This window comes from Anticarsia gemmatalis, chromosome 18, assembly GCF_050436995.1.
Source record: "Anticarsia gemmatalis isolate Benzon Research Colony breed Stoneville strain chromosome 18, ilAntGemm2 primary, whole genome shotgun sequence".
Taxonomy (NCBI): Eukaryota; Metazoa; Arthropoda; class Insecta; order Lepidoptera; family Erebidae; genus Anticarsia; species Anticarsia gemmatalis.
Window position 1 is genome coordinate 3,139,510 of NC_134762.1, and position 14,033 is coordinate 3,153,542.

General features: G+C 33.5%; 2 protein-coding genes across 5 annotated transcripts in view; one reads left to right on the forward strand and one right to left on the reverse strand.

Moving 5' to 3' along the window:
- Positions 1-4,781, forward strand: part of LOC142980435 (transient-receptor-potential-like protein) — a 36,164-nt gene extending 31,383 nt beyond the window's left edge. For all 3 annotated transcript variants that reach the window (XM_076125812.1, XM_076125814.1, XM_076125813.1), the window contains exon 24: positions 2,356-4,781. In XM_076125812.1, the coding sequence (XP_075981927.1) occupies positions 2,356-2,520 (165 nt within the window). In that variant the 3' untranslated portion in view covers positions 2,521-4,781. The remainder of the gene's footprint in view (positions 1-2,355) is intronic.
- Positions 4,782-8,817: 4,036 nt separating this feature from the next.
- Positions 8,818-14,033, reverse strand: part of trp (transient receptor potential) — a 46,821-nt gene continuing 41,605 nt past the window's right edge. For both annotated transcript variants that reach the window (XM_076126080.1, XM_076126079.1), the window contains 2 exons: positions 12,123-12,221; positions 8,818-11,101 (listed from right to left, as the gene is read on the reverse strand). In XM_076126080.1, the coding sequence (XP_075982195.1) occupies positions 10,641-11,101; positions 12,123-12,221 (560 nt within the window). In that variant the 3' untranslated portion in view covers positions 8,818-10,640. The remainder of the gene's footprint in view (positions 11,102-12,122; positions 12,222-14,033) is intronic.

The window sequence follows — 14,033 nt, forward strand, 5'->3', positions numbered from 1 at the left end:
AAATGTAATGTAGGTACAAGCGTACGTAACATACCCATTGGCAATATTCAGCAGTTCCTACAAGCATAAAACAAAACAGAAAAGTAAAAATATTTTGACGAATATACAACATAAGTCCTTAGTAACAAAAGGACGCAGATGCGGTCTCTATTAACTTGTTCCACATATACCGATGGAATTAACTCGATAAAAAGTACTGTAATTCACTCGAATGTTAGTACAAACCGTCATAAGCCTACTTTACATATTCTGTCCCTTTTGTTACGCGTATCTGTCTTATTAGGCTCGCTACACTAGGTTTTGCTATGAAAACAATTTGAAAAGTTACTAGAATAAAGACAAAAAGGTGCTTTCTAGATAAGGCGTGAAAACAGACTAAATGGTGACGTAGTTTTTTAAGATGGCAACTTGGATGAACAACTGATGTTTTAATTGGCAACACTAGGGGTCGACTTTTAACTCATTGGCAAAAATAGGTACGTTTTTTCGACTTAGCGTAAAATATAGCTGGTTTCTTTTGATTGTTAAATATGTTATTTAATAACATATTTCATAATTTTAACAATCAGAACTCCAAAATTGCTGTAGAAATATTTATGAAATTTGGTACACAGCATTCTGCTTGAAAGAAAATACCTTACGTACCTTTAAACCGCGGTAATCGTGTGTGGAAAACAAGCCTACATTTTATTTATTATTTCAAAGTGAAAATTATATCACACAATGTTTTATAACGCCTCGAGCTAGGATTTCAATTTCAAGGTGTATTACTTACAACGTTAACGCACTTTCGTAATTTTCTCGCAAATCTAAACTGTAGGTAATTGTAGGAAAACATTGGTGACTACATACTTACGTACTTTCTTTCTTAAACTATAGATTTTTATTAACTTATGTTCACGGTAGCCTTGATAGCTTTGTTTCTGGTCCTGCGATTGTCGCTAGTGCGTAACGACAATTAATTGAAATGTTTTTTTTATTTGAGTTATATTATGTTTACGATTTATCGGAATCTGTTTTGGTAAATGTTAATCGAATACTAATTAATAAGTACAAGACCTTTGTAAGCGTATTTATTGTTTGATACAAAGAATGCCTTTTTCTGAGAACCATTTTTACCTGGAAAACGTTTGAGAAGATTCTTTAAATGAAGGATTAGAAAATGATGTTTCCAAATAATTAAATTATGTAAAGTCTATGTATGGTACTCTCAAAAATATAGACAAACGTATATTATAAATACACTTCAAATTCCTTGACGGAAAACCCCGAAACCGCATTCCCAACATAGGAATAAGCCTTATAAACCGATATAACCGCGAGCTTATTACCAATTACCTACAGAATATGTTTCAAAACTCGCAACTCAGTATTGAGATTTGTCTTAACATTGTTTCATCAGATCTAATTTACACACAGTTTAGACTTTTACGTACAGCTGAAAAACGGCTACCTACTTTACTTCCTTCTTATTCATCTTAATTAAGGCACTGAACGTAAACGATCGACGATGATATCATAGTAGTTTAAGCAACCCTCAGCTCAGACATTCCATGGATGTATGCTCAATGTCTTTCGAACTCAGCGTCTCTCTGTTTTGGAGGTGCTTAAAAAACCATCGTTAAAAGGGGACAAAATTTTGGTACGATGTTAACCTTTAACGAAACTATCTTTTTTATATTTAAACTTTACTAAAAAGAGACTTTAAAGAGTTTTTTCTCATATTAAAACCTTAAAGCTAAAAAAAGCGATTGTCCTTGAATGTGCATGAGACTGGGGGCAACGTTAAACATTTATTTGTTTATTATGTACTTGTACGTTGTATATTAAACCCTGATTTAATTTTATTGTGGGAAGTACACGGCTTTTTATCGTTAGTAGAAGTACCCACGTTTGTTATTTTTGTAAAAGGCTCCCTGCTTTAGGGGCTCAATTTGTGGGGTAACTTATTATGGGAAGTTTTAAAGGGCCGCTTTCATGTAGTCAATTTCGGTACAAAATGGTCAGTCATCAAGTATTTCTACAAATTAAAGACAACAAAGAAAGAATTTCAAAGATTTACTTTAGATATGTGAAATGTATTTCTCATATTACCTAAAGATTTCGCGAGAAATATAGATCGATTTGTTTAATATTATTGTGAATTGTTAGTAGTACTGTTTTCTATACAGTTGTAGATATCAATTATTTAAAGGTAATTTAAGTTTTAGTGCCTACCTATTATTTTGAGGAGATAATCCACTTAAGTTTTGCTTCAAATCTCCTTTTTAAACATTACAAAAATCTGCAAGCAAATGATTCAATTTTTCACTTTTATAATAATATTTAAATCTAACGATTCCCTCCTCCCACCAGCCTTCGCCCCCGCCAGCGGCGCCACCGTCGCCTCCCAAGCGCCTCTCCTCCACTTCAAGCACGGAGCAGCTGATACCGCCATCATCTCCCGAACCACTCCGCCCTGCCAAGAAACTCGACGACATCAAGACCATCAAGCGACAACCTAAGACTGGCTGGCTTTAGTTTCACTGCCTTTACTTTGATATTAGTACGGTAATTATTGACTAAAGTATATTTTCGGTATAATTCCCTGGTAGCTGTGTCCTATGTTAGAATTAGGGCTGGTTTTATCACTACTGGATAAGTGTCAGATAGCTTTTCTGAAGGTATTTCGACAGCTGTTTTTAAAAATCTGTTGTCATTATTTCTGTTGGTTTGGTTATCGACTCTTATTCATTAAATAAGAAACTAGCTCATACAGTTTAGTTTTACGTACAATGTCTATTACGCTACCACTGTTAGCTTGTGATACATAAATCATCAGTAAACGAAGTGATTTAGTCAAGTAGCTTTTACTCATTCTCAAGTTGAGTTTTATTTAATTTCAACGCAACACGCGTGTTTGCTTAGTTCCCGTATTCTATTAGGTATATAATTAACATGCAACGCGAAAGTAAAAAAAATATGATAATAAAATTACAATTCTGTTGAATAACTACGTTGATGATTACCGTATTAATAACTTTACAGTAAAATCTTCCTTAAAAGTTGCAAACCGAAACAATTTTCTACTTAGATGTCTTGTTACACAGGCGTGAACAACTCACGCAACAAGTTTCCAACATCGACGCGACTTCGTCGTAGTTTCGTCTCCAACTGATTTAAGTTTCGGTTGCATGGGGAGTTTACTTAATACTTAATTTTGTCAGTTGTACTTTGTTTATCTATGTCTGGGTGGATTGTGGGGTGTTTTGGCGGTTGTAAAAATAAGTGTACCTAGTCCATGTCTATAAAAAACTTAAAAATGTAAAAAAATATTGTAAAGTACGTTTTGATTTTTGAATTTGAATGAGATATTCAATTTTCAACCTATTAGTAATGTCAGAAAAAGCCAGTTTTCGAATAATTGTACTTTTTTATTGAAGTGCAAATTCCTTAAGATGTTGCTTTTTAACAAAACTTTTGTTTACCTCAATCTTTGAGATAAATCTTCTTATTTTATCAATATTAACTAGAAACAGAAATAAGTCAATTATCAAATAACTTTGGCATTGCTTAATGAAAAAACATGAATTGTACAAACCTTAGCTTTTCTCAATGTTTCAGATTAATATCGTAATTGCCTCAACAAGAAACAAAGTTAACATCAATCTGTTAATTTTTAACAACTTTCATGCAAAGTAAGATAAAAAAGAGAGTAAGAGAGATAGTAAGACAAAGTAAGGTACATAAGATAGGGACAAAAATAACAACAGAAAGAGCCAGTGAGATCAATAACGCATCATATTCTTATATAGAGCGAGCACTGCGTAGTTCCAGAGCGTCAAATTCATGACTAATATGAATGTCTGATAGACGCAGTCGTCCCTATTTGTTATACGATACGCCATTGATCTAATGGCCAACTGTAGCTTGATTCTCTACTACTATCGACTACCGACAACCGAACTGTCATCGAGAAATTTTGTATGAAAATCGGATCAGCGCCTCTGACGGGTGTCGTAGGAAATATTTTGGCAGTACATTCTAAATGTCAAAATTTCGATGACTAGCCGGTTGTCGGTAGTCAATAGTGGTAGAGAATCGAAGTACTGTTCTCTTACTTTAAAATATTAGAGTTGCAAATATCGAATAGAAAGATAGTAATTGAAAGTTTTTGAGGTTATGCCAGTGTTTTAGTTTGATTTAAAATTGTTATTGAATAGTTTTGACTTGTTTTCATTGTGAACAATTTGATTCTGCTTTTATTCTTATACTATGCAGTAATATTTGTGTAAAAGCTGTTATTTCTTGTTGAGTTGAAGTAAATGGAAAATGCAGAGAAACAAGTTTAACTGTCAGCAAGTTGTATTATACTTTGTTTTTAATCTTAATAAATTTAACCTAATTGTGTATCTATTTGGCAAAGTGCACCACTTATCGTATACTGAAATTGTAAGTTAAAACAAAAGCTTTGCCAGTTACATTCGAATTCAATAATTAAAGATTTGGATCTCATCCAGGCTTTTACTATCTGTCCTAGTTTTTAAGTTTTAACAGAACAATAAAAACGACATAAATTTCGAAAAGGAAACGTGAAATTAAAACAGCTTTGTAATAAAAATATCGGTTTATTTGTTACTTAAATCTAAGCTCTATTAACCTAATCTAAGAGTCCTATTTCCCATGCACTAAAAATATGATTATTTTGCATTTTACGTGTTCGGAGGTTCGGTGGTAAGGTTTGAAAATTGTCATACGTTTTGTACCAAATTGTAATACGAGAATAAATATGATCACAGTAATTTGTTTTATTTTTGTCTCTTTAAGAACATGTGGGTGTATGAAGAATATGAAAATATATTTTGGTGTTCTATAAACGATTTAGTTCCGGGAAAACATATGAGTTTTATAAGAAAGTCTTAAATAAAATGTTATTGAAATGTTCGATTACTTTTGGATAGGACTCGTTTAAGCAATTACTTGCATCTTTTACCTCTTACTTGGTCAAAGCTGTGGGTTTTGATGAAAACTAAAACTTTAAAATGGGTTTTGCAGTGCCGTAACTGTGCTTTCTAATAACTAAAAAAACATATTCACTTTACCTAAAATAGATAATATTATGATGCTTCACTTTAAATTTCAAATTTAGGTATTTATTTGAATTTCCTATATCAACATTTTCGTGGTATTACCCAAGATATGTACACTTAAATAAGAAAGTAATATCATACTTAGATAGCTACTTCTTATATTTTCTATCTTAATACATAGTTAATAATCCAGTATCCGTCCAGTTAGTTAAGTACGTCTATAAAACAATTTACACGCATAGCCTTGACGACAAAGTGTACAACAAAAAATGTGAAATAAAAAGCGAAAATATAATAGATTACGGAGGGTGAGCAGTTCTGCAGCTAAATTAATACGAGACGGAGCCCGGAGGCCGCTTGTCAAAGGAGGAAATTCCTCTCGAAACAACACTAACGATTGTTTAGTGCCTCAGGCGGTGCGGCGTGGCCCAACTCCACGAGCAAATCAAGCGATTTATTGACCTTCCCTGCTTTTTTGTTATGACGTTTTGGAGAAAATATATATCGTTATCTTTCAGTGAAAATTAGGGGCCATTGGAGATTGGAAGGTTGCAGCTGGGGTGTCGAAAATTGGTGCTGTATTGAATTATGACGATGCGAGGTTGAACTCAATCGCAGTTGTTTTTCTGTATATAAAAACTTTACCTACAATGACCAATTTTTATGCTTTAAATTTTATTTGTAAAAAACATGAAGAAGGCTTTAATTATGCAATGTAAATAAATGGCAAAATGGTTCTGAGATAGGACACATTTGTTTTACAATCATTTTTTATTCTAAAGCATAGTTTAGAAAGCTGGTTAAGCTACCTACATGCAAGATTGTTATCTCAACTTTTATGCTTTCAACAATGTTTGTAAAGAAGTTATAAAATTACTAGTTGACCCGCGCAACTTCGCTTGCGTCACATAAGAGAGAATGAGACAGAATTCTCCCCGTTTTTGTAACACTTTTTACTGTTACTCTGCTCCCATTGGTCGTAGCGTGATGATATATAGCCTATAGCCTTCCTCAATAAATGGGCTATCTAAGACTGAACGAATTTTTCAAATCGGACCAGTAGTTCCTGAGATTAGCGCGTTCAAACAAACAAACAAACAAACAAACAAACTCTTCAGCTTTATAATATTAACCGATTCATTGCCACCTTCATTTTCGTGAACATTTCAGCCAGGCCCCATTCATTGGTCGGTGGCTCACCATTTGAGCCATCGGCCTCCCTGAAGGATGACTCAACTGATGAGTCATTGGCTCCTTGTAATGATTTAATGCTTTTCGCCATCATTCGAGCCAGTCTGACAACCAGAAACGTGTTACTGTGTTCTCCTATTCGAATTTGTGGATAATAAAAGTTAATATGGCGTTTCAAGGTAGTATTTGTTGGTTTTAATGAAATATTGCAGAGGTAGTAAACATTTTAGTAGTATTCAATCATTATTTATTATTGTAATATTATTTGTAGATAATCAGGACTACGACGATTTTACTGAATGTAGCCAGGCAATGTTTACTGATTTCCATGATCAACAAATTGAAGATAAAGAAAATCAAGGTTTTCCAAGCTGTAGTCAATCGATTTTACAAAAAAGTGTACCAAAGAAGCGTCCATTCTCTCAATCTCGTAATAGTTGCAATGTAGTTTCTAACAACAGTTCAGATACTAGCATTGAAGAAATTTTGGACTCTGATGAAGACGAAGATAATAAAAGAAAAAAAAATAGTTTCCATATGAATGAAAAAATATTCAAGATGTTTTGCGGCAGTTATACAAAAGGTTTATGACACCTGACTAATAAAAATATTCTCTAAATTGAAGGGCCAGGTCTGATATTCACGGAAATGTTTAATGAGATCTGAAAAATGGTAGTTTAAGTGTTTTTTTTTTTTAATATCCGTTTTTATACAATTTTGGTTTGACTCACCAATTGAGCCATCGGCCTTCCTAAAGGTTTTTTAATGACTCAACTGTTGAGTCATTGGCCATGAATCGGTTAAGTATAGATTTATTTCCCAAATACTTGTATATGACACACTCATAACACTATATTATTACGCTATGAATCGGTAAAAGTTTGTGTACATTTATTTTATAGCTGACCCGCGCAACTTCGCTTGCGTCACATAAGAGAGAATGGGTCAGAATTTTCCATGTTTTTGTAACACTTTTTACTGTTAGGTACTCTGCTCCTATAATTGGTCGTAGCGTGATGATATAAAATATGCTTTTTTTTCACGAAAAATATTCTCAAAATTATTTACATCTCTTAGTATACCGAAGTCGCGCTAAGGCATATCCGCCATTAAAACAGTTGCCATGGCAACGGAATTTTGTTAATTCAATGTCATTATAATATTGATTATTCGCGACTTCGGTGGCGAAACCTGAATTTTCCCGGGAAATGCGTCATTTTCCCGGGGTAAAAAGTAGCCTTTCTCGGGTATCAAAATATCTCCATACCAAATTTCATGCAAATTGGTTCAGTAGTTTAGACGTGATTGAGTAGCAGACAGACAGACAGACAGACAGACAGACAGACAGAGTTACTTTCGCATTTATAATATTAGTATGGATGCAACATTTCAAGGCTTGTATATGTACGACGTGTAAACAAATCTGTCATAAGTTTGTTGTTAAAAGGACTTTACATAGTCCCTACCAACCCACGGAAGGATTTTCATTTAAGCAGGCCTTGAATATATTATTTAATTACGAGTAGGTACCTACAATTTCATCAGTAAGCACATCCCAATTTTTATACTTACACTACCGCACTGGCCCTACTTCGTCCCAGTTTAGTGCAATTTTATCCCGTTGATTCAATTCCAGTGGGAATTTTGATCCCATCGATCCCATACAAACCTTGTCCCGATAGTAAGAAACAGATTTAAAATACATTCATTCATTTTAGTTAAGTTGTTCAAAAGTATGCGCGTACATAACATACATACATTTCTGTGATTCATTTTTATTCATATAGATTGTCCTCACTGCTATTGTGAAAATCATGACTTAACGTATCAACTTAGGCTCTTGTTATTACATCAATTCCGTATTTAAAAGGTAAAAATAAATGACGGATTCAAATAAAATTTGTATAATACCGTAACAGCTAATGACCTGCTTACAGAGGATTTTATAAACGTCCCTCTCATTTAAAATGCTCTTATGTTTAAAAACGATTACGCTGAATAGAAAAGCAGTCATGTATGAAAACAATTTATAAAAATATGGAAACATTTTTTCGCTATACACGGAAAGGTCGCTTGATAACAGGGTCTTACTGTGGCGTAGATGCCTACAGAAATTAAAGGACTAGTTCTAAATTTAGATGACAATTATTATTTAATACAAATAGTTTTCTTTTATTCATTATTGTCCCACTAATGGGCAAGGGTATCATCCCAAATTTGAAGGGGTAGGCGTCGAGTCCACTTCGCTGGCCGAGTGTGTAACAAAAAAAAAGCAATTGAATATTCTACCACTCATTTTTAAGATTGGCTAAAACATTTACATGCATTTAAATAAGTATTTAATTTTCGAGCAGGTATCTTTTAAAAAATATTCCCGATTTATTTGGCTACCTAATATTTCAAGTCTCAGTTTCTTGTAAGTATGATTACTTACCCTCATAGGAGTTTAGTAAATCTCTGATCGCTTACGAATTGTACGGCGTGGGAGCTTCATTTGGTGTTTCATTGCGTACCTCGGCGGCCCACAAAGAAAGGTTGTGTTTAATAAAATAGTGTCAAACGTAAACCAAACATTTTATTTCTTTTATTAACTAGATATAAGCTTAAGACTATGTCAACAAACTATGTGTATATGTGGTCCTTTCAAAGGCAACTGTGTTACTTTTATTTTGTGTGCTTGTCAAAGAAATGCTACTTATTACGTGTAGGCTATTCTACGTTTTAATTAAACATTTTTTTGTAAAGATATTGTAGATATTGTTTGAAGTGAAATTACATTTGATTTTAGATAGGTAGGTACAATAAAATACAAATAAACATTCCAATAAAGATGAAAGAGCAGAACATGTATTGTATTTTTAACAATTATCATCATTTTCGACTGAAAGGACAGAGATAATAACAAAAACATAGTATCTATCTATTATTTAGATAAAACAATTTTATATCGTTAGTATTTCTTATAGATTTGTCAGGTAAGGAAGGAAATATATTCTAAATTTGCTCTTTCACCAATTATTTCGTAAGAAAAAATATTTAAATGTTCAATTTGAATGTTCTTTACAATGAATAGGCACTTTACTGATATTTTTAATTTCTAACTTAGCTTACACTTGTGGTGTGCTCAGCACCTCCAGATATGGAAATTGAGAAAATTAACTGATAGTGACTATTTCGAGATTTTCTATCACTTATTCTATGGTATATCTTGAACTATCTGTAAGTATTGAACCAGAATACTTTTATCATCTAGATACATACAATATGATATATTTCTGGCACATTAATGACTAGAGTTCCGTTGAATTATAGAACCTACAATATGGTAAAAAATAAATTCTGCTGATCTTAAACAAACTTAGTAGGTAATATGTACCTTGCAACTGTTGCTTTCACTCGGTTAAAATATTCTTAGTTAGTTGCTACTATTTTAAACTACTCTTAAGTCTTACTGACGTAAATATGAACATCAAAATTAGTAGGTACTTACATGCTGACTATATATTTTACTTGTAGTACGACTACTTAATAATACTTTATTCGGACTATCCACACATCAGAACATACAATAATATTGAATATTTTTTGCTGCAGGATCTGATTCTAAATATCATCATTAACCTAGTCTTTCTTCCAAGTATATTGGAGTCGCCATCCAGTCTTACCAGACGCAACTGAACTGAAATAGTGTTTTTCTTGGAGCGACTGCCTATCGCCTGGGTCATAAAACCATACCCATCGGTAAGACAGGTTGACAGACTTTAAAGCTGGTAACGACAGTCAAAGATCTTTAAAAAATGTAAATTGAAGTTTAACGATATGTGTGGATAAACCGTATCACACGGTTACGTAACTAAAAATGTTTTTAAAACAATATTCTTGGTACTGCGAAGCTTCTTTACAAGCCTGAGTAATATTCATTTAACGCCTGTAGGGAAAATATGAATCTTAAAATGTTTAGTTTAATTTATTAATACTAGTTATTGCTCTATTCCTATCAATATCATATCTCACTAATACGTCGACTTGCAAATAACACCCAGTGCACAACAGAACGAGAATACTTACAATTTACAAACAAACATTATATTTTTATTCGAACATTACGTTACATTTCAACGAAAATTTAATTATTTTTTGATGTCTTAATAAAAGAACCATCATTATTACTTGGGACTGACTGGCGATTGTTTTACGGCACTTTTCAAGTTACAAATTCGACAGTATTTAAAAAGTATTTAGTACAGTTTATAAACCGATATCTGCGGCGTAACGTAGAACACAAAAACGGTAGTGAAAACTAAGGAATTAATTTTAAATACATAACAAAAGTCTACACTTACAATGCTGACTAGATCTACAAATTTCTTAAACAACAGCTCAAAGCCATCCAGAAACTACTTTACCAGTGACTACAGACTTGCCTTTATCTCTGCCATAACTTGGTGTAGGTGATGGACTGACTCTTGCAGACCTCGGAGTACTAACCGAAGCCCTACTTCTAGGCCTATCTTCACTAGGGTCTGGAGTAACAGTTACAATAGGAGCTTCCACCATTTTGTTATATTCCGTTTCTAAGTTAGAAGCTGAAAGGATTTGTTCAGAGTGGACACTTGGTGTAGGAGTGATTGGTTTTTGTAGATTGGAATCTTCTTCTTGTGTGATGTAAAGGCTCCTGGTGGGGGTGTCTGGTTCGATGGTGATGACGTGGTCTGAAGAGAACTCCGCTGGGGGAGGGAGGCGAGAGCCGCTGGCCGGGTCGTACGCTGGAGTACTCGGCTCTGACGGCTCCTGCGATGATGATTTCAACGGACGAGTTTGCTCTGATCCGCCTTCTGATCCTGGTGGAAAAAAAGTTTACATTTTATTGCAAGAAGGGGTTGAAAAACATGCAATATAGAGGCTAGTGAAAACCGAGCTACTTCTATGTTTCCGTAGTTCTGTACAGACATAATTGCTGGTATAAGTTTTTAAATAAGAATTAAGTAAATTATATTTTCTAAAATTTATGTTGACACACTCATTTTAGTACTCGGAAACAATGTTATATTTTTAACCAGTTCATTAAGCTAAAGATTTACAAAGTGGTTAATTATTACAAGAGAATGAGTTAATTAAGTCTGTAATAATATCTCGTCTGGAATAACAAATAGCTTCGTGTTTATTTGTGTGGTCTGTTGCGAAGGTCAGGTTTTGCCATTTGTTTGAATTGAAATAATATTTTAATGACAATATTCAACTAGTTGCTTTTTTATTGAACAGGGCCTTCTGGGTGTGAAAACACTCCAGACACATTTTCGTTAGGTTAAAATTTCCTTACTAGAGATAAGTTTAAAACGGGTATAAAAGGTACTACATGGATGCTTTGGGATGAGGATATAAAAGTATAATTTGCATAGATTTAGGTTGGTATTACCACCGCTCATCTTTTGTCTGCATTAGTATTATATTTTTAGTAGTTATTTACAGTACCAACATTAATCAAGTTATTACAATGTCATGCAGCTTTGATCTTCACTTACCAAGCTGCAAGCTTCTGACCGCTATACGTAACTATCGGACCCTCGACCTGGAAAATCGAACTCTCAATCTGACTGGAATCCCTATATTAACCGTCATTAATAAATTTTATATTTTTAACCAGTTAATGTCCCACTGTAGGGCAAGTGTCTCCTCTCAGTATGCGGGAGGGATTAGGTCTTGAGTCTACCACACACTTATTTTTTAGTCCATAAGTGCAGGTTGGGTCTTAATCATTATTGCTGTACAGTAAAGACTGTCTAAGGAGTTTTGTTGTTTTTGATATAAAGTAAAGGAATCTCTGCCTATTCTTTAAAAGTGCAAGGATAGAAAATAGCCTACCTTTGTCTTCAATGTCCGCTTCAACTTCGATTTCGTTGTCTTTCAGCCCTTCGTCGTCTGAGGTCTCTGGGATTGGCGTTCTGCTCCGGAATGATCGCGCTGTTGAATATATTTGGTTAATATAGATTTACTTATGCCAGTTTATTGTGAAATTATTATGCGAAAAGACTTTTTCCCCGACCTAATATTATTGGTTGAGGCATAAAGCATTCTTTTTTTACAACAGTAATAATAAATACGTATTTGCAAGGTCAAGAGTAACACAACGGCACAATATTTAAAGTTTCAACCAAACCCTTAATAAAGCTTGAGCCCACTGTAGCCAAACGACTACCTAACATGGAGCTACATAATACATTGTGTGTAATAGATATAGATTGGATATAGTATGGGTAAGCATCTAATTGAAAATTATTTATTTACAACGCGAACCGAACGCGTATACTCTATCTTGCTAATTCATAAAACTAAACGATGATAAGTACTAGAGCCTAACCTTTTCGTTAAAGTCTAACCGTGTTACTCATAAAAATGTATAATATATAGTTATGAAAGGCTTAAAGTGTTTCTTTTACTCTTAAGTGAAATTAATAGTGTGTTTATGTACATTTAAGTCTACAAGCAACGAGAAAAAGGATAAAATAATAATTTAAATAATCTTACGAAACTTTAAACTTTTATTGCTTAGTACACATAATATATATGTACTGGACGCAAAGCCTAACAAAGAACATCTGCCGGAAGAAAGTTTCCTCGGGTTTGTCATATCAACAAAATGAACCTTACCTGTACATTCCCCAAATAACTGCTTAATTACTCAAGTTCAGAACTTATCTCAACTAAACCAAGAGCCTGTGAGGGTTCATCTTGTTTTACAAGATGGATGTTTTACTCGTATGGATGTACAATTTTATTTCTACGGTCCAAGTTTAGAGTGATTATGTAATTTCTATTAAAGTGTAGGGTTGGTTTTGTAGTTTAAATTAGGTCAATCTGTATCAGAAACTTCCGGGTCTTGAATTTTGTATTACGGGGTCAGTAGTACTATTAACCGGCGGTACTGTATGACAAGCTGTATGGATGTGAATGAGGCAAGGAAAGTTTGTAAGAATCTTATAAAGTGTCGTTCTTTGGTCTCTGCCTGCCCCTGTAGGAAAAAGGCGTGATGTTATGTATGTATATTGCATGTAACTGTTTTACCTGTTGATTAAAAAAAAACCTTTCGTTTACTTTTCGGCACTTATTGGAACTGTTATCATGGGAAACTAACGTATCGAGATGCCTGTCTAAACTATGGTGTTGTCTACACTTATTGTCACTTATACATACTAAAGCTAAAGTTACAAGATATTATATTAGGGCGACATATTTCTTGGTAAATGTAGATTTTATTACATTTCGAAGCAGTAGGTACGTTTATCCTATTCATATTCAGTAGTTCAAGTAAGTAGTGTTAAATAAACATATCGTTTCAAATACAATAACACAGTAAGCGTAACATTAATGCGACGGATCGATCATGTAAATACTGTCGCTTTTATAATTGAATCGCTTGTTTGTGCAAACCTATGCATTTCATATTAGAGTCTGCTATTTGTGCATTTCACTGAAACTTTTTGTTTACGAACTGATACATTGGACTTTTGTTTTTGCTCGGTTGCTTAGCACTTGAAATAATAGGACTAAAATAAACCACGCCTACTGTGGCTAATATTGTTTTAAAAATATTGTAAACATGGATAAAAGTAAATGTTTTTTTTTTTTTTCAATATTTTTTACAGTTTTTATTAACTTCTGTTATTGATAGAATTCGGTTTAAAACTAGGATAGCCAACACACTAAACAAATAAAAACGAATTCACTGTTTTACAATGATGACAAGATGTATGGATGCGAATGAGGCAAGGGAAG